Genomic DNA, 24,090 nt, shown 5'->3' on the forward strand with positions numbered 1-24,090 from the left:
CCACTTAACGTTATATTTGGAACATTTTCCCATGTCATTTAGTGTTCTTTGAAAAAAACTTTAAATGACTAGTTTTTCTTTGATATCAAAATATAGCAAATCACTCCACTCTCATGGGGGTTTTAGGTGATTTCTAGTTCTTCACTGTTCACGTAACATCCATTCATCAAGCGTGTCCTGCGTTGTCAGAAACTGTGCCGGGGACACAATTAGTGGTCAGCGAGGCAGACAAAGCCCCTTTCTCAAAGAGATTTCAGAATTGAATGCAGCAAAGAATGTGTGCAGAAGCAGTTGCTACCTTTTGTTTCTTTTAAGTTATACTGTTATTAGGGTATTGAACAAATCAAAGATAATCAGTGTCTTAAGACTTTTGGTGTTGCTAAATTGTGCACCAGTAAGACCATACCAATTTGGGTTTCCACTAACTGTCTGTTTTACCATTTCCTACAATATTTGAAACTAATTTTCTTGTACTTCGCTTTTATTATTAAATCAAACATGTTCTCTTCTTGTCTTGCTAAAATACACATGCATTCTTAGCTTTGTTTCTCCCCAACATTGTATATTTGTCCATGGTGCTGGGTTAGTTCCCCAGCTTCCCTGTTGCCCACTCGATCACCTGCATCTCTCTTTTGCTCCAGTTGGAACCGATTGAGTGCTGGTTCTGGTATAATCAGAGGCATGGGAGTAAATAATTAGGATCTGTAAGTAATTTCAGAGAAGTATTGTGGAAAATTTCAAACATACCCCAAAGTAAAGCGTACAGTGACCTTCACATACTTAAAATCAGAATCAGCAACTACCACAATTATTGCCATGTTTGCTTCATTCCACACCCGCCTTTTTTCACTTTATAAGTATTTGTTTAAACATTTTAAGATTGCAGCCATCATGTTATTTGTTTTTACAGGTGCATTTTGAACATTTTCATTGGATGTATTCTGTCCTTTTATGCCATTCTTAGATGTTAAAATGTCTTTGGGTGTTTATCCTCTGCTTTTACTCCTGAGGGTGAGTCTTCACACCCTCTTTCTGATTCTGCCTCGGCCAGTGACACGGGGACCTCCCCTCCCAGGGCCGCTGCTCCTCACGGGGGCAGCCGGTGCTGCCGCAGTGGACCGTGAAGTATGTGCATTTTGCAGGCTCTGCAGACTGGATCCTCCCCACACTGCAGACATGTCATCAGCGATGTCAAACCACACACAACTTCTCGAGACTGTTGGCTCTGATTAAAATGGAAAATTATGTGATGTGACTGAATCTACTCACTGTTATACGGATTTAAAAAGTAAGTGGTTCCTTGAAAAGGAACCCATTTGAAAATCTAAAAAATGTGTAGAACACATTTTCAGAAAAATGTATGTGTGCCTGTGCACGCATGCACACATATCTAACACACACACACACACACACACACACAGTCCCCAACTTGCCATGTTTTGAGGATGATTTTTGACTATGTGATGGTGCGAAAGTGATACACGGTTAGTGGAAACTGTACTTCAAACTTAGAATGCTGGTCTTTCCCCAGGCTACCGATATGCAGTACGACACTCTCTTGCGATGCTGGGCAGCTGGAGCAGCAGCTCGCAGTGGTCCAGGCCGTGGAGGAGGTTAAACAATTGATCCAGCCTCCGGTGTGCTGTGCTGCCAGCATTTTTGGATGTTGTGTTTTGTGTTTTCACATCCTATCATGTCTACAAAATGCCCATCAGTGTCTCTCCTGCTTCTGGGGAGAAGAAGAGGAAGGCAATTGCTCTGGAGGTGAAACTAAAGATAATTGCCCAACTGAAAGCTAATTAAGTGTTCTGAGCGCATTCAAGGTAGTGTAGGTAAGTAAGCCATGATCTTCATTAAGTGTAGTTGTATTGAGTGGATTTTCAACTCCATTGGGAGTTGAGGAGTGTGTGTGTGTGTGTGTGTGTGTGTGTGTGTGTGTGTATCACAGGGAATTCTGCAGTTCCAGGGGGTTCCTAGACCCTTTGAAATATATGATACAAATCCGAAAGCCAGAATCAAGACTCCTGATGAACAAACCCCAATCACAGTGGCTTCCTTGTATTTCACACAACACACACACCATGCGCCATGCAGCGTGGGTGGGAGAAAGGGGGTACAGTGATGGGGTAAAAACTACCTAACTGTAAGCATAAGACAATGTGTGAAATACACAGTGAGCAAAATCAATGATTGCGTCCTAAAATTACAAACCTAGGGAAATACTTGGAACCTTTTGGGAACCTAAGAAGGGGGAAAGTGGTCTCACCTGCAAAAACACACAAACCAGCACACCTGAAGCTGCCAAATTATATAGAAAAAGTCTTTTTATAAGCTGGATTAAAAAATTCACAAAGCTCTTTGTGGGGGAAAAAGATGACATGTCACTTTCTCTAAAGCAGGTGTTAATGGACATGTTTCAGCAAGTAACTTTTCTCTCTACTGTTCTCAGCTGCTATTGAAGTGAGAAATTATGTGGCTTACCTTACCCACACTGTACACATTTAATTGTTGTCTGGTTGCTAAAAGAAGTGAGAATATATTATGATATACTCATTAGCATTTAAAGTTACTTGAAAATATGGATACGCTCAATATGTCCTATACTTTTAACCCAGCCACACAACATGACTCCTTGTTCTGTGTTTCCCCATTTATTTTATCTTTTCTATTTCTAATTAGCAACAGTGACAGAGGTTTTAGAAAGCTAGACCTAAAAGACCAGAAACTCCCGTTCTACGTGTGGACCACTCAGAACAGAATTTTTGTCAGCAATAACTTTTACCACAAATAACCAGGAAGGCCGCTGGCCAGGACCCGCGGAGGGGGCTGGCGCTGCTCTGAGCGAAGCAGACCGGAGGCGGGGACCTGGGGCCGTGGTGTCCTTCTCCCTCCTGAGGCAGAAGAGCCCGGCCCCCCGGTGGGTTTGGAAGCTTCCAGTCGTCAGAGGAGGGTGTGTTAAAGGCAGGTCTTTCCATGGCGCCCCGTGTGCCTGGCTGAAGCTCTGAGGCCTGCGGCGCCCTCGTTTCTGAAGATGCCCACCACATGTTGGAGGCTCAGGTGACAGTCTGCATGAGGTGACAACTGTGTGTGTGCATAGTTGGAAATATTGGTTATCGGTCCCTCATGGGTCCCTTCAAAGGTCTCACTTTAAAAATGATTTTCCCCATGAGACAATGTATGCTTAAAAACAATCCATTGTGAAATGTGTCAATGCTTTGCTCTAGAGCTCCCGTGGTGACATTACTGTGACAATAGTGTTTCATGTCTCTTTTACTTCTGTCTTTCTCAGTCCTCACAAACATACAGCACTTTCACAAATAACGGGCAGGAACGGTGCTGGAGACTGAGAATGCTCAGGCGACCCGCCGAGACAATCTCCTAACTACAGGGTCGTTAAAAATAGGAGTTAACACTCGAAGGACCTGTTTAGACAGATTTTATAGGTTAAAATAAAGATTATATAAGTGGGTGTCAGTGGAAATTTTATGGTAATTTGCGATATTGGTCTCTGTTCTTGACTTTGTGCAAAGCCAGAAAAGAAACAGTGGGGACTCCGACAGCCTTGAGGGAGACTCCAGGGACGTCGTTCGCAGCGCGACCCCTGCGACCAGTCCTGCCACCACTTTCCCGAAATGGGGCACAGGAACTCCAGACACACACAGACACACGTTCCTATTTGTGTGTCTGTTAAATTAGAACTGTGTCTCTCAGCTCTACCAGAAAATAAAAGGAACACCCCCCCCCCCCCCCCCCGTATATCTGAGGCACTGTGTATTTCCCTGGTAGAGTTTAATTTTTTTTCCAGAACATCACTAAAAGGAGTGTTTCAGTATATCTATATGAACACTGAGAAAATTTGTTAATCATATCATACTACCCGTCTTCCCTTCAAAAGGCCCCAAACAAAAACTCTCACCAGATACCCCGCGTTAATTTGCACCTTAACTGGCTAGGGAGCCACCTGTTGAAAGTAAGGCCGTGCAGTTTTGCCTCGTCGGAGGACGGACCACCGTTCTGACCCTAGCTGCGCCAATTACTCCGGGCAAATTATTTTTAAAAGTTCTCAAGAACGACCATTTTTGGACTTCTTATAAGACGAGGAGGCTGGACAAGATCAGCAGTAGCGTGCCCGATTGTCCCTTCTCCCCGCCCCCACCCCTGTCCCCACCCCTCTCTACGTGGGGAAAGCGAGGAGGTGACTGAACTAGGTGAGGGTGGCCTGAGATTCAAAAGACGGGTTTCCTGTGAAATGCCCTGAAGACTGGGGGGATTCGTAATCTAACAGATGCAGGAACTCTGATGTTCCCACTATCTGGGAACCACTGGTCGGGGCAATCTCCGGCTCTTCCTGCTCCATCAGTCCTTGATTTGTTTGGGCTTTGCTAGGCAAATATGAGAGGCAACAAATGAACTACTCAACCACAATTTTTTGAAAAGTTTAAATTTATAAATCATTTAAGTCTCACCCTAAGTTGCAAAAAATAGTGTAGTTGATGTATAGCCTTCGCCTAGCTTTCCCAAAGACGTCCGTCCACCTTTGACAACCAGAGTATATCCAGAACACCAGGAAATCGACATTGGAACGCCACTACTAACTACAGACCTCGCTTGAATCTCACCAGCGTTTACATGCACTCTTTTCGTATATAGGACTACGCAGTTCCATCGCAAGGACTGGTTTGTGTGTACACCACCACAGCTTGGATTCGGGACTCTTTGTCACCATGAAGAAACTCCCTCCTGCTACCCTGTTATAGTTTGACTCTATCCCCATCCGCAATCCCTGGCAACCGGCGATCTGGTCTCTGTTACTGTATCTTTATCGTGTTGAGGTTTTATTTAAATGAAATAATACAGGATGCATGTAGTCCTTCTAGATTGGCTTTTTGTACTTAGCATAAGGCTGATAGAAGTTGTTGCATGTAACAAGTGTCTTTTTTGACTCAGTAGTATTTCATTTATGGATGTATCACTATTATACTTTCTTAGCTGTCCCAAGTAAAGCTGCCGTGAATATGCTCGTACAGGATTTTGTGTGGGCAGGTATTTCATTTCTGTATGGTAACTACACAGGAGTACAATTACTGAATCATCCGTTTAACTTCATAGGAAACTACCATACTTTTCCAGAGTGACTATGCTATTTTCTGTTCCCACAATGGATGAGATCCCGTTGTTCCAGGCTCTCCAGTACGTGGCATGGTTGGTATTTTTAATTCTAGCTATTTTGATGGGTGCATAGTTACACTTCCCGATTTTAATTTGTCTTTTCCTAATGATGTTGACTTTTTCATGGGCTTGTCGTCTCTTTGGTGATGTGTCTGTTCATTTGCCCATTTTGTAACAGGATTATTTGTTTTCCTACTTTTAAGAGTTCTTTATATATTTTGGGTTTTTTTTGTTTTGTTTTTAGAATGTGCTTTTGGAATACCTATTAAAGTACCAATGGCATATTTCACAGACATAGAACAAACACTTCAAAAATTTATATGGAACCATAAACGACCCCGAATAGCAGCTGCAATTTTGAGTAAGAAGAACAAAGTAGGAGGGTGCTGCTGCCCGCAGCAACAAGGGTGGTCGAGAGGTGAGGCGAGGGACTTAAAAGAATGGAGAGGACCATAAGCTCTGCTGGCAAATGACAACTTTATTCAAGGAACTGCTGGCTTATATGCAAACTGCTGTGGCCTAAAGCAAGACCGCAAGGAACTGGAGACAATGTTGCTTTTCAAAGTTTGTACGCACCCTAGAGTTATCAAGAGGGCAAGATGTTCTCTTATCCTGAGAACATTAGCCCTAAGATAACAGTGTCCTCATGACTATCACTTTCTTGGAACATGACGCATATGCCAAGATCTTGTTCTTTCCTTCAAGGCTGAGAAGGAGAAGGTCCGGAAGATGTCAAGATACCCGCCGGCTCCAGGGACCAGAAACCAAGTCCCTCCACCATTTTCACAGTGGGGGCTCTGTCCTTGGTCCCCTGCGGCCTGGCGGGCTCCCACAGGAGGGATCACAATACCTGATACCAAACTGTATTACAAGGCCACTGTAATCAAAACAGCCTGGTACTGGCATAAAAACAGGCACATAGACCAATGGAACAGAACAGAGAGCCCAGAAATAAACCCAACTCTCTATAGTAAATTAATATTTGACAAAGGGGGCAGTAACATAAAATGGAGTAAAAATAGCCTCTTCAACAAATGGTGTTGGGAGAACTGGACAGCTACGTGCAAAAAAAAACAAAACAAAAAAACAAAAAAACTTGAGCACCAACTTACACCATACACCAAAACAAATTCAAGGTGAATGACAGACTTAAATATAAGCCGTGAAACCATTAAAGCCCTAGAGGAGAGCATTGGCAGGAAAATATCAGATATTTCATGGAGCAACATTTTTACTGATATGTCCCCTAGAGCAAGGGACATAAAGGAAAGAATAAACAAATGGGATCTCATTAAAATGAAAAGCTTCTGCATGACTAAAGAAAACAGTATTAAGATAAAAAGAGAACCAACTGTTTGAGAAAACATATTTGCCAATGATACCTCAGACAAAGGTTTAATCTCCAAAATATACAAAGAACTCACATGACTCCACTCTAAGAAGACAAGCAACCCAATTAAAAAATGGGCAGAGGACTTGAACAGACATTTCTCCAAGGAGGACATACAGAGGATCCAGAGCACATGAAAAGATGCTCAATATTGCTAGCTATCAGAGAGATGCAAATTAGAACCACAATGAGATACCACTTTACACAAGTCAGAATGGCTATCATAAACAAAGAAACAAACAAGTGCTGGAGAGGTTGTGGGGAAAAGGGGACCCTAGTTCACTGTTGGTGGGATTGCAGACTGGTACAACCACTATGGAAAACAGTATGGAACATTCTAAGAAAACTAAAAATTAACGTGCCTTTTGACCCAGCAATTCCACTCTTAGGAGTATATCCTAAGAACCCTGAAACACCAAAAGAACCTATACACCCCAATGTTCATAGCAGCACAACTTACGACAGCCAAGAGCTGGAAGCAATCTAGGTGCCCGTTAGTAAACGAATGAATCAAAAAATTATGGTATATATACACAATGGAATTCTATGCTGCAGAAAGAAAGAAGGAGCTCCTACCCTTTGCAACAGCATGGATGAAACTGGAAAGCATTATGCTGAATGAAATAAGCCAGGCAGTGAAAGACAAATACCATATGATCTTACCTTTAACAGGAAGCTAAACAACAAAACAAACTAGCAAGTAAAAGAAAAACAAAGACATTGAAATAGAGAACAGGGGGACAGTGACAAGAGGGGAGAGGGGAGGGAATTTCAGGGGAAAAAGGAGAAGGATTTACAGGAACTAGTATAAAGGACACATGGACAACAACTAAGGGGGGTGGAAATGGGAGGGAGGTAGGGAGCCCGGTGTGTGTGTGGGGGCGCTGGGATGGGAGTAAAAGACAGAAAAATGTACTTGAAAAACTAAATTTAAAAAATGCGCTTTTGGTGTAATGTCTAATAACCCTGCACCTAACCCCATTCAGTCAAGATAGCTTTGTATTTTACATTCACATTTGTAATATACTTATTTTTTGCATAAGCTCTGAGATTTTGGACTTTTTTGCAAGTCCAAATCCACATGATTTATTGAAAAGGCTACCTTCTTCCACTGAATTGCTTTTGCATCACCATCAAAACTCAGTTGGTCATACTTGTGTGCCCATGCAATATCTTATTAATCTCTGCCCCCTCTCTAATGCCACGCCTTCTGGCTTACTGTGGCTACAACTTCTTAAAATGAGGTTTTAAAGACGATTCCTCCATCTTCATTCTTCAATATTGTTTTACCTATTCTAGTACCTTTGCCTTTTCATATAAATTTTGTTAGCATTTGTATTTCTACCAAAAAAAGCTGCTGGGATTTTGCTTCAATTTTGCACCCAAGGCGAATGAGCGCTTCTCACCTTGCAGCAGGCTGCATCCAGTGGGGCACAGCACAGTGCCAGCAACCAAGGTGGGCATGGGTACACCTGCAGGGCACAGGTGGTGGGTGAGTTGGGTTGGGGTGGGAGGAAAGCACGGGGTAGGAGTTAAGGTCAGCTTCAAGCACTTTGGGTCTGTGCTGCCTGGGGTGTAGTTGAGAGCTAGTGTCTGTCATTTAGCCATATGAAAATATGTCGTGGGTATACCCGGGAGACAAGTATGAACCATTGTTGCAGGCTGCCTTACTTCCTTCTGGGCATGTTTCTTTACAGGTCTGACTGAGGTCTCAACCCTGCAGAGCTCTACGGGCTACAGGCAGGCAGCTGTTGCCTCACCCTCCTCTCTGCCTGGCAGGGAACACCTCCCCCATCCAGCAGCTCCTGTGAGCTCACCAGCATTGCCCACGCTTGATCCCCATGTGTAGCCCTCCCAGGCCTTTTCTGGTGTAGGCCAGGTGAGCAAAGCCGGGGATCTTCAGGGTTGGGTCAGGTACACCAATCCAAAAGCATCTGGTCACTGTGGAAATGAACACTGCGTACAAGGACACACACTAGGAAGTGCCAGGGTGGAAAACAAATACAGCCAATCTAATTACCCTTTTTAAAAGTACCACATTTGCCTTGGCTGGTGTGGTTCAGTGGATTGAATCACAGGGTCACTGGGTCCGTTCCCAGTTGGGCAACATGCCTGGGATGCAGGCCAGGTCCCCAGTAGGGGGCACGTGAGAGGCAACCACACATTGATGTTTCTCTCCCAGTCTCCCTCCCTTCCCCTCTCTAAAAATAATCTTTAAAAAAAGTATGAATTGTTTATGTATTTACACAATCCTGTCAAATATTCCCATTAAAAAGCAGACTCTCTTCCCAGTTGTGTAAAGACAAACTGCACAATCATCTCTGATTCAGATAAACAAGTGTGAATGGATCAGCAGGCAACACACCCATTACCTCCCCAAGCTGGATGAGGAAAGCAGATTTGAGGGAAGGAGATGGCGTCACGTTTAAGAACTCGTCTTGATCTTATGGGAAATCAAACATTTTCCCCAAACCAGATACCTAACCTAACCTAACACTAGGCTTTGGTCAGAGAGCAAAATAACCCCTTTTTACTATTGCTACCAATAGAAGTTTCTCAAATCAGACTTAAGGCTAATAAGCCTCATTCCAGATGAGATTTTGTTTTCCTATGAACATTTTGAAACTTGTGTGGACAGTGAACCCCCATGTACCCAACACCAGTGTCAACAATGACCAAAAAACAGCCCACCTCAGCGACTACCACCCAATCACCTCCTTTCTGTTGTTCAAAAGTCTATCAGTCACTGACATTTTAACTTTTGCACACCTGGTCTTCCGTGAACAAGTTTTTCCTTCTATGCCTTAACCTGCCTGGCATGCACTTCCATTAAATCATCCAATCCTTAAATTTTGCTGTCATAACCACAGACCCTACAATGCAGACAATGACCTACATATTTGAAAAGACCAGAGCAGGGAGCAACTTGAGTATACTATTTATCACACTGGATCCCAGGAAGATGTAGTCAAGTGTAGTCAAGATTAGTGTTCCCAAGGTGATTCCCACTAGTTCAGTGAATTTTTTTTAAAGCCCTCTGTAGCGGGGGTGGAGGATCTTTGTAATAACCCATTTATTCTAGAGAATTCTGAATTAACTGTTTTCCCAATCTCTAAAATTAGTAAATAATACATTACAAAAGTAACACACGGACACATTCTAGGTATGTGAAAATTTATTACTACTGTGTTTTCGCCATCAAAACTTATGATCTTGGTCGTTCCTTCTTGCCTTTGTATAAGGCCAAAAGAGAGACATTGGCTACTTTGACAACCTTAAAGCGAACCCCAGGAATGTCACCAACAGCATGACCTTTCCGACCAAATCCGGCAACCAGAACTTCATCGTTTTCCTGGAATAAAATGACAGTTTATTCTGGTGTCAGTGGCACTCACTACAAATACTCATTAAACAAACACACACACACACAGGGAGACCCCCCCCCCCCGCCCCCAGAACAGAAGCTACAACAGCCCGAAACACTTACCTCAATAAAATTCAAGCAACCATCATTGGGGACAAAGGCCGTGATTTTTTTGCCATTCTTGATCAGCTGCACCCTGACACACTTCCTAATGGCGGAATTCGGCTGTTTGGCCTCCACACCTCTGAAATGTAAACAGCACATGAGTGAGTTGGTCTTTTGAAAAGGGATACATTTCAGTTCATTAAGCATAAAACTTCCTAGAGACTGTACTGTTCTACCTGTTGTATCTACTACTAAGTCACTCAACTCCTGTGACTGCAACCGAGTTTTTCCTGCCTGATATCATCAGCACAATGGAAGACAATGCTGGCCCTTTTATAGTTGCAAAACAATAAACAAAAACTACAAATTCTGGATTTAAACACTGACTGCCACTAAATATGATGGACCATACAAAATTACCACTTTGTAAAGTCCCAAACAAGTGAGTACTGCAAATTCATGTGGCTCATCCTTAGCTGTAAACCTCAGTCACGGAACTTCTCTTTGCCTTTGTTTTCTCAAGTGGAAAGATGTGATTAGTTGCAAACATTTAATAAAAGTTCATGGGGGAACAGTTCCTACACTTAATACAAAGATTTGTCCTTTCAATATTACCATCTCTTCTCCAATCCTACCCCAATTCCTTCCAAGCTAATGTGACGTGATTAAAAACTTTGGTAACCTAACCTCTGAACCCTCACGTTACCGACTTTCTGACCAATACACTGTAGCAAAGCAATGACCTAGAATTTACACAATCTCCTTATATGCATTTGTCTGAGTTACCACAGCGAAATAAACTTGAAGACGCAGTGAACTCTTACTTACACTTTTTCCAGCACAATTCCCTTTGCATGGGAAGCGCCTCCAAAAGGGTTGGCCTTCAGGGCTGTGCCCAAATGGGCTTTCTTGTATTGCTTATCATGCCACTTCTGGTCTCGACGGTGGCTCCGGAGCTTCCTGGCAGTACGAAGACCGCGACACTTGCCTAAAAACCAAAATCACCTTAGTCTCTCCGCAAAAGCACTCCAGTCACACTTTACATCTTTTAAGAGACTAACCTCACCCGCTACGAGCCAGTAAGCTCTTGCGTTACATCTTGGTACAGGGTCCAAACCTCAAAGTTCCCCTCTTACCACCTAAAAGGTGGGCACAAGCGCTGCTGTGGGTGCATCCTCCCAGAGGCTCCACCCGTGCTCAGCAGCAGCGTGGGCCACCCGACTTCCCTCAGTTACGAGAGCTCCGCGGCCCAAGCTGCACGCGCCGCTTCGGTTTCTGGCCATGTGCTTGCAGGAGCGGCGCTTCTTCGGTCCTGCCTCACTAGCTCTCCCCGTGTCGTCCTCCTCTCTGCTCTGCTCTTACCCGCCTGCTCGCCCCCGAGCCCCCAACATTTGTGATCACATCAACCCCAACCAGCACCACTCACCCATCTTGCCAGGGCCACAGGCCTGAGCGAAAGAGAGAGGTAAGGCAGGAAGGAGACACAAGCCACAGCGAGCAAGCCCCGCCCAGTCGAGGACCCATGAGGCTGTCCGCGTAGCTCCTGGTCCGAGGCTGGCGCCTCTTAGTTGGGGGAAAAAATAAAACACAACCCAAATCTGCACCACTTCCAAGTATATGCGTCTTATTTGATTTATGTGAACTTCAGGGATTCCTAATTTTCATTATTGTTTATTTCTTTTTATGCCGGCAACTAAACGAAGATGGACTACTAATCCCAGAACTCTTTGCATGCGACCGCATTACGGCTCGGCGCAGGCGCATTCTGCAAATCCACAGGGGCGGGGCTAAGTGACACTCGGGAGAAAGAAGGAGAGGGTCCTCGTGGCGATCCGTGTTCCTGCGTGTGGGCCTTGCGCTTGTAGTTTGGATAGTTAGACTTCTGGTCCTTAACGACTCCTCGGAAGCAGCATGTACTAATTAAAATCCTAAGCTTTGGAGGTAGACCAGTCCTTAAACCCCTCAGCTGCCACTTATTGATTGCGCGACCTTGGGCAATTCGTTTAATGACTCTATAAACCTCAGTTTCTTTTGTACAATAAGAGTTTTCTGGGATTTTGGCTTACCCCACAAGTATTTTTTTTTAATTGCACTCTCTGTACCAGGCACTGTTCTAGGCAGTGGGGGTATAACAGCTAACGAGAGTGAAGCTTTCTCTTACAGTTATATTCTAGGTGTGAGAAGGCCGAATATACGTATAAATATTTTAAAATAAAAAGCATTTTTACATGCTAAATGCTATGGAGAAGATACAATTGGTTAGGTGATACTAACTTGTGGTACTAGTTGGTGATACTAATTGGATGGTGGTTACTCTGGGTAGGTGGTTTAACACAACATCAAATGCAGACATTGCATTTGAGCTGAGGGCCTGAAGACAGGAGTCATTCTGACACCTGTATGGGTTAGAGCCTCTCAGGAAGAGGGGTTCTCAGTAAGTAGGACGAGCTGGGGCTTTTCAAGAACTGAAGGACCAGGGAAGGGGAGCACAGTGAATGAGTAGTGTGGGACTCGAGGTCTGAGGGATACATGGGGTCAGGTGGAACCTGGAGACCAAGGTGAAGACTTTACTCTGAATGCTATTGGAAAATTTTGTTTTGTTTTTTTTAAGATTTTATTTATTTATTTAGAGGGGAAGGGAAGGAGAGAGGGAGAGAAATATCAATGTATGGTTGCCTCTCATGAGTCCTCTGCTGGGAATTGGCCTACAACCCAGGCATGTGCCCTGACTGGGAATCCAACTGCTATCGTGTGGTTCGCAGGCCCAAACTCAATTCACTGAGCTACACCAGCCAGGATGCCATTGGCAAGTTTTGAGTGGGGGAGTAACAAGATAGGATTTATGCTATAAAAATTACTCTGGCTGTTGAGAGAAGAAAAAAACTATAAGAGATGAATCTGTCAGGCCAGCTGAAAGATGATGATTGCTTGAACTCTCAGTGGAAGTGGTAAAAAAGAGGTCGGATTAGGTATGCTATTGGATGGTAGAGGTAACAGGATTTGCTAAGGACTGTAAGATGTGAGAGAGGAATTAATTAGGATTTTCAACCTGAGTAGTTGGGCGACATGCTATTTACTGAGTGTGAACTAGTGGGAGAGGAGCAGATTTAGAAGGGGAAATTAAGAGTTATGTATGTGTTAGGCTCAAGATACCTGTTAGAGATTCAGGTAGGGGTGTGAAGTGGGTAGGTGGATATATGCATATGGAATTTCAGGGAGTCATCAGTGAATAGATAGCATTGAAAGCCAGGGCTGTGAGTGAAATCACTTAGGGGGTGGTTATAGGTAGAGTGGAGAAAGGTTGGAGCCCTGAGCCCCAGGTGCACCAAAACAGTGATACAGAAGAGAAGCAGGTCAAACAAAATAGAAGGAGTGGCCAATGCTGTACTTTAGGCAAAGCCAAGTGAAGGAGGGTGAGATGAGGACTGAGAGTTGCGTTTGGATTTGGCAATGGGCAGATTATTGGAGGTTTTGTCAGGGGGTGATCCCATTGAGTCATGGATATGTAAGCCCTGCTGGGTTGGAGTCAATATATTATGAAAGAGAAGGAAGTAGAGGCAGCAACTATAAAGAATTTTTGCAAGGAGTTTTTCTATTACGTGCAATGGAAAGGGACTACATCTGAGAGAGATGTGGAGTTAGAATGGGTTTGTTTAAGACGGCAGATTTTGTGACATTTTTGTATGCTGATGGGATTGTTCTAGGAGAGAAGAAGAAATGGATAATTCACTAGAGAAAGAGGGTAATTGCGGAAGTGAGTCCTGAGGAGACTAGAGGGGAGCCCAAGTAGAGGAGCTGACCTCAAGAACAACACCGATTTATGTATAGTGATAGGGCAGAGTATAGGGGTGGAACTGCAAGTAAATTGGAAGGTTTGTTGGTGAAAAAATGTGGAACTTCTGAGCAAAGTTATCAATGAAGAGAAGGAGTATGAAGAAGTTTGAAGAGAAAGGTTAGGATGTGAAATCATCTAGGATAACAATGGCTAGCATTAAATAATACTTTGTGGCACATACTATATTAGATGCCTTACATTTATTAACTCATTCTCACAGTACGAAAAAAAAAGTACTTTTAGTACCCCTGTTTTCAGGAGGGTTAGTGACTTAGTCTACTTGGGCTACTGTGACAAATTGCCATAGACCAGTGGCTTATAAACAACAGAAATTTGTCTCCCACATTTCTGGACACTGGGAAACCCAAGATGAAGGTGTTGGCAAATTCATTCAGTGTCTGGTGAGAATCCTTCCTGGTTCGTAGATGATTCTCATTTTGCTATAACCTCAATGACAGAAAGGCCAAGGCAGCTCTCTGGGGTCTGTTTTATTTATTTTTGTTTCTTTTTTCAAATTCTCTTGAGATAAAACTGACACTGAGGTAGGCACTAATCCCATGTATGAGGGCTCAAGACCCAGTCACCTCCCAATGGCCTTACCTACTAATATAACATCATCATATTAGTGATTAGGTTTCAACATATGTTTTGCCTCCTGATCTAGAAGTGTGGGAAAAGACACTGACGAAAGGATGTGGGACTGTGGAACAGTTCTGAGGGCCCATTTGAAACCAGTTACACCAGTCAATGTGGTTTTGTGTCTTCAGCTTTGTTTAGTGTAGTGGCCATGTGGGTGTAGATAGTTGGGTTTTAACAGGGATTGAGGTAGAATCCAGTCAGATAAATGTGATGGAGAAAGGGCAAGGCAGTTGAGAGTGATTGCAAGGAAAGGCTTCTAATTAACCACGAGACCGAAACGAATAAAAAGCGAGGAATGGCCAGAACACTCTGAAGGCCTGGCCCTAGCAGACCTTGGAAACTTCTATGAAGCTAAGGAAGATACAGCAGTATCAGCACAGAAATAGTTAAAGTGACCAATGAATAGTTCAGAGAAGCCAGCAAGAGACTCAAATTACCATAAAGCATAATTAAATGACAATTCGAAGTCAGATTAATGTATTAAGGGAGGACTGTCAAACGGTTGGAGCCGCACAGAAAGTGGTTGTACAATTAAACCGCATCACCATCTCAGGCTAAAAACAAAAATGAATTCCAGGTGGATCGAGGGCCTAAATGCCAACAACAAAATTTTAAATTCTTAACAGATAACAAGGTTGATATCTTCTTGAACTCAGGGAAGGAAATCTCTCTAAACAAGAAGAAAAGAATGAATTTGGCCACATTAAATACTCCTGTTCAATAAAAACACCTGAAAGGAAGCCAAGAGACAAAGTTGAAAACTGAGTTAGCAGTCACAGAAGTGTCTGTGCGAGGATGGGGTGGTTTCTCCCCTTGGAGGTTGAGTGGACCGTCTGTGCCTGGTGTTTCTTTGTGGGAAGATGACTGGCCGTAGCCTAAGTCTCTTCAGTGGTCACAGAACCATTCACAGAACTGTGGCTTTTTCTTGGGTCAGATCTGGTTAGGTCATTTATCTAGGAGTTTGTCAACTTCATCTAAATTTTCGAAATTGCTTAATGCAGCTGATAGGACATTCGGTTATGCATGAATATATGTATATTTATATATATTTGTGTATTTGTTGTTGGAAGGTTTTTAATTATGAATTCCATTTCTTTAATAAATGGAGTACTCTACAGATTATTAATTTATTTTTGAGTGAATTTTGGTAATGTGTGCCTTTCAAGGAATTTGTCTCTCTAACTTGTCAAATTTATGCATGTAGAGTTGTCTGTAATATTTCTTTGTAATCCTTTTAATATTTGTAGAACTATAGTAAAGTCTCACATTCCATTTCTGATATCGGTAAACCGTGTCTTCTTTTCTTTCCTTCATCAGCTAGAAGTGTATTAATCTAGGTACGGATTTTCAGCTCTTCCCGTTTTCCTTCTGGGGCAGGAAGGAAACCTTCCTGCTCAGAAAGCCTTCCTTCCATACCCAGCCTGCCCACTGCGCATGCTTCCCTGCTTCTCCTGGGGCAGGGTTCTCTTCTCTACTCAGGGTCCCGTGCTGCCGGAACAGGCTCTGTGTCTCTCGTCCTGGGAAAGGGCTTAAGTCACAGGACATTTTGTCCCTGCACTGAGCTTTGCCCTCCATCCTGGCCTTTCACAGTAATAAAGGTGATGTTTGGGTCTCCACTTGTCTTACCCCTGGTTTTATTTCTGTTTAGCACTCAGGTGAGGCAGTAGGGTATTATTATTAGATTTCTCTCAGAGACTCCCCACCCCCAATTAAGAAGAAAAGTGGGTCTTTTTACAATAGATCAGTTGATGGGGGGACTTAGGTCAAGGGTGGTGTAGATTCTTTGTATTGTATGGGGTGGAAGTTAGCTTTTTAGAAAGAACAGCCAGCGGTTTTAATAATGTTGACAGTTGATTTTGGAGCATTTAGAATAGTTATAAATGATTCCTACTGCTCTAGCTATAAAAACTGAGGCATTAGTTGCTATGGAAATGTGACAAGTTAAAATAACAGCTTTAAGTGAAGAAGAAGCATTATGGTGAAACCAATGATTACCTGCTCTGTGTAACTACCACTGATGAATGTCGAGGGCTTCATTTTACCTGATTAAATTATTAAGCATAATTTTTTCTCTATCCAAAATGAATGGGGTCTCTTATACTCTCATTCTGGCTACTTTCTGGTACAGTGATTATCTTCTGCTATCTATTCCAAGGTGGAACTAAAAAAATATGGATGCAGTGCTATATAATTTTAGTAATTAATATTCAGGCCTTATCTTTAAAGTCTTGTCATCATAATCAAACCTCTGTGTAGAATCTAGGGGAATTAACAGTGCTGTTCTTTGATACCTTTTGTGAAATTCCTGGAAGGGAGTTACCATTTTCATATACATATTCAGTTCTTCTCTAGGTCTTCTCTAACTTGGCTGAGAACCAAACAAAGGAAACTAGAGTTCTATTTCAGTGGGGGCCATTGAGTTACAAGAAATAAAAGATCATTTTTCTTGCTAGGAAAACAAAGATACTTTTATCCAGTCAGTGGAATATTAAGTTTTAGAATTTCATTTCCTGGAGAGGTGTAAGACTCTGGTAGACAGGACAGTAGGCAGCAGGGTCCTGTCTGTGGGGTGGGGGCCCTGCAGCTGCCTGGTGAGAGCATTTTTGTGAGTGGTGGCTGGCTTTTCCTCCCTGGGATCCAGGTTTCTTAGGTTCTCCCTGACCCTCAGACCTTCCTTCCTGGTCCGTGCTTCTATTATTACACTAAATTGGTTATTTAGAAATTCCTTCCAGTAAAGGTTTTTTTGCAAATGTATTTCAAGCTGTGTTAAGAACAAAAGGTGAGCTGTTGGAAGGGCACTATGGTAACTCACACACCCTAGTACCAAGGGATGCCCACCGACCTCACGAAGTGAAGGTCACTGATTTGCTATGTGAAGCATCCTAAAGATGTTCACAGTAGCGATTGTATGTATTGTCATTTCTGTGCGTTACTGGGCTGGGAGCTGCTCTGGGGCAAGGACTGGACCTTTTTTACCTAATGGTCCTGGCATCTAGTGTATGACTGTCAGTGTTTATCCACTGGGCACATTTATGAAAGAGTAGGCCTTCTGTCCCAGTTTAGCTTGAGAGTGAAGAATGTAAATATGTGGAAGTAATATGACACATTATTCATGTTCTGAGAAGTCAAGGGGGATTCTAAAGTCAGAAACATTAACATTTAAATCAAAAGCACTTATAATTATTTCATTTACTACCTTGCTTCTAATCAACGCACAGGCTGATTTGATGAAAATTGATAGAAATCATGGTAGCAATTAGGCTCTGAACCTAAGAAAGAGCCCACATTAGTCTGGATTCTCCAGAGAAAAAGAACCAATAGGAGATACTTATTCATCCATCCATCCACCCATCCATCCGTTAATTACAGGGAATTGGCTCATGCAGTTGTAGAGGCTGAGAAGCCCCACGGCCTGCAGTCGGCAAGCTGGAGACCCAGGAGAGCTGGTGCTGTAGCTCCAGTCCTAGTGTGAGTCTGAAGGCAGGAGATGACTAATGTCCCTGCTCCAGCGCAGGTAGAGAGGGAAACCTCCCTTACTCCATCTTTTTGTTCTATTCTGATTTTCAGGGGAGTGGATGAGGCCTACTCACACAGGGGAGGGCAGTCTGCGTTACTCAGTGTACTGATGCAAATTAATCTCATTGAGAAATATCCAGAGACATTCCCTGAGTAACGCTGGATCAAATATCTGGGTACCTTGTGGCCCAGTCAAGCTGACACATACTACCCATCACAGAGTCGTCCCCACCCCCATCCATTTGCTAATGAACTGACGTTAACTTGAGTTTTGTTCATGTGACTTTCAAACTACTGAATTTGATGGAATACTTGAATTAGTTGATTTTTCTAGTTACGGTTACCTATATAGTTAGGCCCTGGGAGTCACGGTCTCAGGGAATTAATTATGTGACATTACTTTGTACCTTTTATTGAGCACCCTCTTGGAGCACCAGCATCTTAGCTTCCAGGTGAATTAGGCACAGTCCTTGCCCTCATGGAGCAGGCCTCCTGGTGTAGAATGCAATGTAAATAAACAGCAAGAAAACACATGTCTGGATACCAATGGTGGTATATGTTATGATGAGAGTGAAAAGAATGCAGGGAAAGTTAGAGGGGTGTGAGGTGATACCCAGAGCGGGAACAACGTGCAGATTCTCTGAGGTGCAAAAAAGCTTGGCACGGGGGAGGTGTTGAGAAGCTGAGTCCAAGCCAGCATGCTGGAGCATGGTGGGGGAAACAGCCAGTGCAAAATGAGGTGAGAGAGACCAGCAAAGGCCACATCAGGCAGGGCTTTGCAGGAAGTAGATGGGTTTGGATTTTGAATCAGTGTGCAAAGACTATTATAATTGATTTGAACATTGGACTCATGTGATTTTCAGTCTGAGAGCATTTGGATGAATAGAGACCATGGTCAGTCAAATGCTAGATACTCCTTAAGGCAAACATTAGAATTATGTTAGGTACACTTTCCCCCATGGGAATACCATTTCATATGGTCATATATGATTTATGAGAAGGTAGATTTTGATATTCAAACTTCCAATTAACATGTCATTTAATAATATATGGTAAAATAGGAAGTGAAGTAAACGCAGCTGTTTTCAGTTGAAAAGAGGGCAGCATGCATATACAACTTCCTGTTCTCCCATGGAAACCCTTGAGATATTTTGCATGTGCCTGTGCATTTTCTGCATATCTTGTGAGTGAGCCACTAACTGTTGTTTGTTCTGGAATATCTTCAGGATGTTTGTATAGTGAACAGCTTTGAAAGGTAGAAATGGTGTCTTCTTGTAGCAAACGCAGGTTTACTTATAGCCTTGGAAACAGGGTTTCTCTCCTCTGCTCAGCCACCTGAGCAGGCAGGTACAGTGCCAGGCAGGTGTTACCTAGTTACAGCAGGGCCACATGCTCCCCAGGATGGCTGTGAATGTGGCCCAACACAAAATGATAAATTTACTAAAAACAGTATGACATTTTTCTTGTTTCCATCAGTGTTTATGTGTTTAATGTGTGGCCCAGGACAACAATTCTTCCAGTGTGGCCCAAAGGTGCCAGAATGTTGGACACCCCTGCTACTTTATAGCCTGCAATCTGTCAGATTAGCAGTTTTTGTCTGTGCTTTTCTCCTACAAAGTCACAAGATGAGCTATTCTCAGACAATCACATCTTAACTGTGACTTCTATTCTAAAATACATGTGTGAAACCCAATAGCTACTAAATATTCTGCCTTAAATATTTTTAACCGAGTGGGAGAAAGTTTCAACAACAGAAAGAATGCTATATTAAAATTTTAGGAAAATCAAGTCGTAAAATATATTAACATGTTCCTTGATTTAAAATTTTAAAAAATTGTATTCATGTGTGTGTGTACTGAAAATATAACCGAAGCATATTTCCTCAGGAGATTGTTATGTGATAAGCACGGAGGAACTAAGGCTGAGGTTCCTTTGTGTTCACAGAACTGGCACCGTCACAGTGTAGGACCAGCATGGGCTCGGCCTGTCACCCCGCCTGACCAGGGATCTGAGGAGCAATGTGACAGAACACTGCTGGGGCCCCCAGGAGGGCCCGTGGGCTCCTGCTCTGGCAGCTGGACGAGAAGTTCAGTATTTGCTCTGACTAATACAGTGGCCGCTACCAGCCATCCGTGGTTACTGAGCACTCAAAGTTTTGGTTAGTGTGGATTGAGATGTGTGTAAGTGTAAACTGCACAACAGATTTCAGACTTAGGGTGGGAAAGGAAGGTAAAGTATCTCATAAATAATTTTTAAAATTATGTTCAAAATAGTATTTTAGAGGTATTAACTTAAATAAAGTACAAGATGGAGCACAAGTAGTTTGCAGTTTTTCATGTGGAAAATAATACAACAATTAATAAATAATAATACAAGAATTGGTGGAAATGCAGACTGGTGCAGCCACTGTGGAAAACAGTATGGAATTTCCTCAGAAACTAAAGATGGACCTGCCTTTCGATCCAGCAATCCCAGTGCTGGACTATATATACCCTAAGAAAACTGAATCACCAAATCAAAAGAACCTGTGCATCCCAATGCTCACAGCAGCATTATTTACAACAGCCAAGTGCTAGTGTGTATCAATAAATGAATGAATCAAAAATTGTACATTTATACAATGGAACGCTACGCAGTGGGAAAAAGGAACTCCCACCCTTTGCAACAGCATGGCTGGAACTGGAGACCATTATGCTAAGTGAAATAAGCCAGGTGGTGAAAGACAAATACATATGACCTCACCTATAAGTGGAACCTAATCAACAAAACAAATAAGTGAGCAAAATAAAACCAGAGACATGGAAATAAAGAACAAACTGACAGTGACTAGAGGGGAGAGGAAGACAGGTAACAGTGGAAAGAAAGGGAAGGGTCAAGCAAAGGAGCACAAATAGAGGACTTATGGGCATGGACAGTGATGGTGGGAATAGGCTGTGGGGGAAATGGGGGTAAACAATGGAGAAAAAGGTGGGACAACTGTAGCTGAACAACAGTAAAATAAATAAGTAAAAATTAATAATACAGGAATAAACTGTTTTGCATAGCCACAACTGTAAACCTACTTTTGCCACATCCTGTATATTATTAAAACTAGTCACCTGTTTATTTTTACTTCTTTCAGTGTGGCTAGTAGAAAATTTTAAATTATATTTGTAGCTCTCTTTATATTTTTATTAAACAATGCTGTCCCAGGTCCTTGCTACTCACAGGGCAGTCCTCAGGTAAGCCGCATTAGCATCATCTGGAAGCTTGTTAGAAACAAAGAAGCTCATGCCCCACTTCAGACCCACTGAACGACAATTAGCATTAAAATGAAACCTCATGACATTTGTATGCACGTTAAAGCTGCAGTAGTGGAGAGTCCCTAAAACCGATTTAGCAAATAAGAATACAAGATGTCCAGTTGAATTTAATTTTTAGATAAACAACAAATAATTATTTAATATAGCACACTCCAAGTATTGCATGGATTACACTTACTAGTAAAATTATTTATTGTTTATCTAAAATTCAAATTCAACTGGGTGTTCTGTATTTTATTTGGCAACCCTTCTTAACACTAAATTTCTGCAGTCCATACCTGTTGTGCTACTTGAAATTCCACAAAATCAGGAAAAGGACAGAAAGGTCAAAGGAGAGGTGAAGGGTAGAAGTTGGGTGAAATGAAAGAACTAAAGAAAAGGGAGTCAGATGGGAAGTAGAAATAAGATAGGGCACATTGATGGCAATGTCCTTTTCTGTTGTATAATTTTTATTAGTTGCTTCCTTGTTTCTGCATTCCTCCAGGTCCCCCATTATTGTCCTTGAAGCTCCTCTTCTCATTTTCTCTAGGGCTCCAAGAGCCGTGTTAGAAGATGGGGTACGTGTATGTAGTGTGGGCAGTGAGGAAGGAAGTGTCTCCTCAGGTCAAGTCCCCAGCCTCCCTCCCATCCATCATCTCTAAGATGCCACTTACAAATAGCACCTTTCAGCTACCAGTACTCGGTCTTTAAAGATTTCAAGGTTGTTACATGCCAAAAATGCTGACACTTGCATTGGAGGATTTTCTTCATAGTGGCATTTTAATTGTATTTTTTTTTAGTACAAGTCTTAGGGATTTTTAAAATGCTTTTTAGGTGGGGGTGGTGGGATTGGAGGGTGGCAAGGAAAGAATAACAACAGATCTTTTTTTTTAAAGATTGTATTTATTTTTAGAGATAGGGGAAGGGATTGAGAAAGAGAGGGAGAGGGACATTGATGTGAGAGAGAAAAACTTTGAATGGTCATACATGCCCTGATTGGGGAATAAATCTGCAACCCAGGCATGTGCCCTGGCTGGGAATCAAACTGGTGACCTCTGATTTGGGGGGATGATGCCCAACCAGCTGGCCACACTGGTCAGAGCAACACTATATATTTTTTATCTAACTAGACACTGAAGTAAGAAAAGGCATACATGTATGATATTTATTTACTTTTTATTTATTAAAATTTTATTTGATTTTAGTAAGAACACCTAACATGAGATCCATCCTCTTAACAAATTTTCAAGTGTACAGTACAATATTGTTAACTACAGGCACAATCGTGCACAGCAGACCTCTAGAATTTATTCACCTTTCTTACCTGAAACTTTATGCCTGCTGATTAACAACTTCCCATTAGCTCCAACACCAGCCCCTGTAAAGCACCATCCCACTCTTTGATTCTATACATTTGTCTATTTTAGATACCTCACATAATTGGAATCATGTAGTATTTGTGACTGGCTTGTTTCACTTAGCATAGTGTCCTCAGGTTTCATCTATGCTGTCGCAGAATTTCCCCCTCTTTAAAAGGCTGAATAATATCCATTTTGTGTATATGACAGATGCTCTTTATCTATTCAGCTGTCAACAGACACTTCGGTTGCTTCTGCACCCTGACTGTTGTGGACAGTGCTGCAGTGAACCTGGGAGCGCTCTTATCTCTTCGAGATCTGGATTTCAGTTATTTTGGACAATTACTTACAAGTGCAATTACTGGATCACATAGTAGTTCTATTTTTAAGTTTTTGAGGAATATCCATAATATTTTCCATAGGAGCATCATCATTTTGTATTCCCCCCAACAGTGCCCAAGTGTTCCAACTTTTCTATGTACTTTGCTAACACTTGCCTTTGTTCTTTCAGTAATAGCCATCCTGACAGGGGTGAGGTGATATCCCTTTGTGGGTTTGATTTGCAGTTCTCCCATTGGACCACCTTTTCATATACATGTTAACCATTTGTGTGTCTTCATGGGAGAAATGTCTATTCAAGTCTTTTGCCCCCTTTTAAATTGGGTTATTTTTTTATTTTATTATTATTATTGTTATTGGTCTGTTGCCTAAATATTTTGGAAGTTAATCCTTTATCAGACATTTTGTGATGTTACCCCATACTTTCCCCCATTCTGTAGGTTGTCTCTCACTCTATCGATTGTTTCCTTTGCTGTGCAGAAGCTATTTTGTTTGATGCAGTCTCAGTTATCTATTTTTGCTTTTATTGCCTGTGCTTTGGTATCATATTTATAAAATTATTGTCAAGACCAATGTCATGATGTTTTCCCATATGCTTTCTTTTAGGTTTTAAGTCTTTAAAGCATTTTGATTTGATTTTTGTGTACAATATGAGATAAGGATTCCATATCATTCTTTTGCATGTGAATATCCAGTTTTTTCAGGACCAGTTGTCGAAGAAATTGTTCTTTTTTCATTGTGTGTTCTTGGCATCCTATTTCTAGCCTCTCTCTTCTGTTCTACTGATCTATATATCTGTCTTTATGCTGGTACTGTACTGTTCTAATTACTCTAGCTTTTTAATGTGGTTTGAAATTAGGAATTTGATGCCTTCACCATTGCTCTTCTTTCTCAAGATAGACTTGGCTATTTAGGACCTCATTTAATCTTCACAATGATTCTCTGAGTTAAGTACTTTTGTCCCCTCTCTGCAGATGGGGAAACTAGACTCAGGAAGAAATGTAACTTGCCTAATATGCAATAGCTGGTCAGGGCTGGAGCCGGGAGTGCCCTCAGGTGCTGTCTGATTCCAAAGGCAGTGTTCTTTACGATTT

The 24,090-nt window shown here is 42.2% G+C and overlaps 1 protein-coding gene and 1 long non-coding RNA gene across 2 annotated transcripts; one reads left to right on the plus strand and one right to left on the minus strand.

Moving 5' to 3' along the window:
• Window positions 1-649: 649 nt before the first annotated feature.
• On the plus strand, window positions 650-8,738 carry LOC118977517 (uncharacterized). Its single transcript, XR_005064540.1, has 3 exons — window positions 650-661; window positions 1,602-1,604; window positions 8,623-8,738. It is a non-coding gene; the product is annotated as an uncharacterized LOC118977517 (long non-coding RNA).
• Window positions 8,739-9,716: 978 nt separating this feature from the next.
• On the minus strand, window positions 9,717-11,554 carry RPS23 (ribosomal protein S23). Its single transcript, XM_037032376.1, has 4 exons — window positions 11,455-11,554; window positions 10,857-11,016; window positions 10,047-10,167; window positions 9,717-9,911 (listed from the first exon to the last, which is right to left on the minus strand). Exons 1-4 carry the CDS (start codon window positions 11,456-11,458, stop codon window positions 9,765-9,767), a joined length of 432 nt encoding a protein of 143 aa, XP_036888271.1. The 5' UTR covers window positions 11,459-11,554; the 3' UTR covers window positions 9,717-9,764.
• Window positions 11,555-24,090: the final 12,536 nt, after the last annotated feature.

The sequence above is a fragment of the Sturnira hondurensis genome, unplaced genomic scaffold (assembly GCF_014824575.4).
Source record: "Sturnira hondurensis isolate 20B ecotype Veracruz unplaced genomic scaffold, ASM1482457v3 Scaffold0021354, whole genome shotgun sequence".
NCBI classification, from domain to species: Eukaryota; Metazoa; Chordata; class Mammalia; order Chiroptera; family Phyllostomidae; genus Sturnira; species Sturnira hondurensis.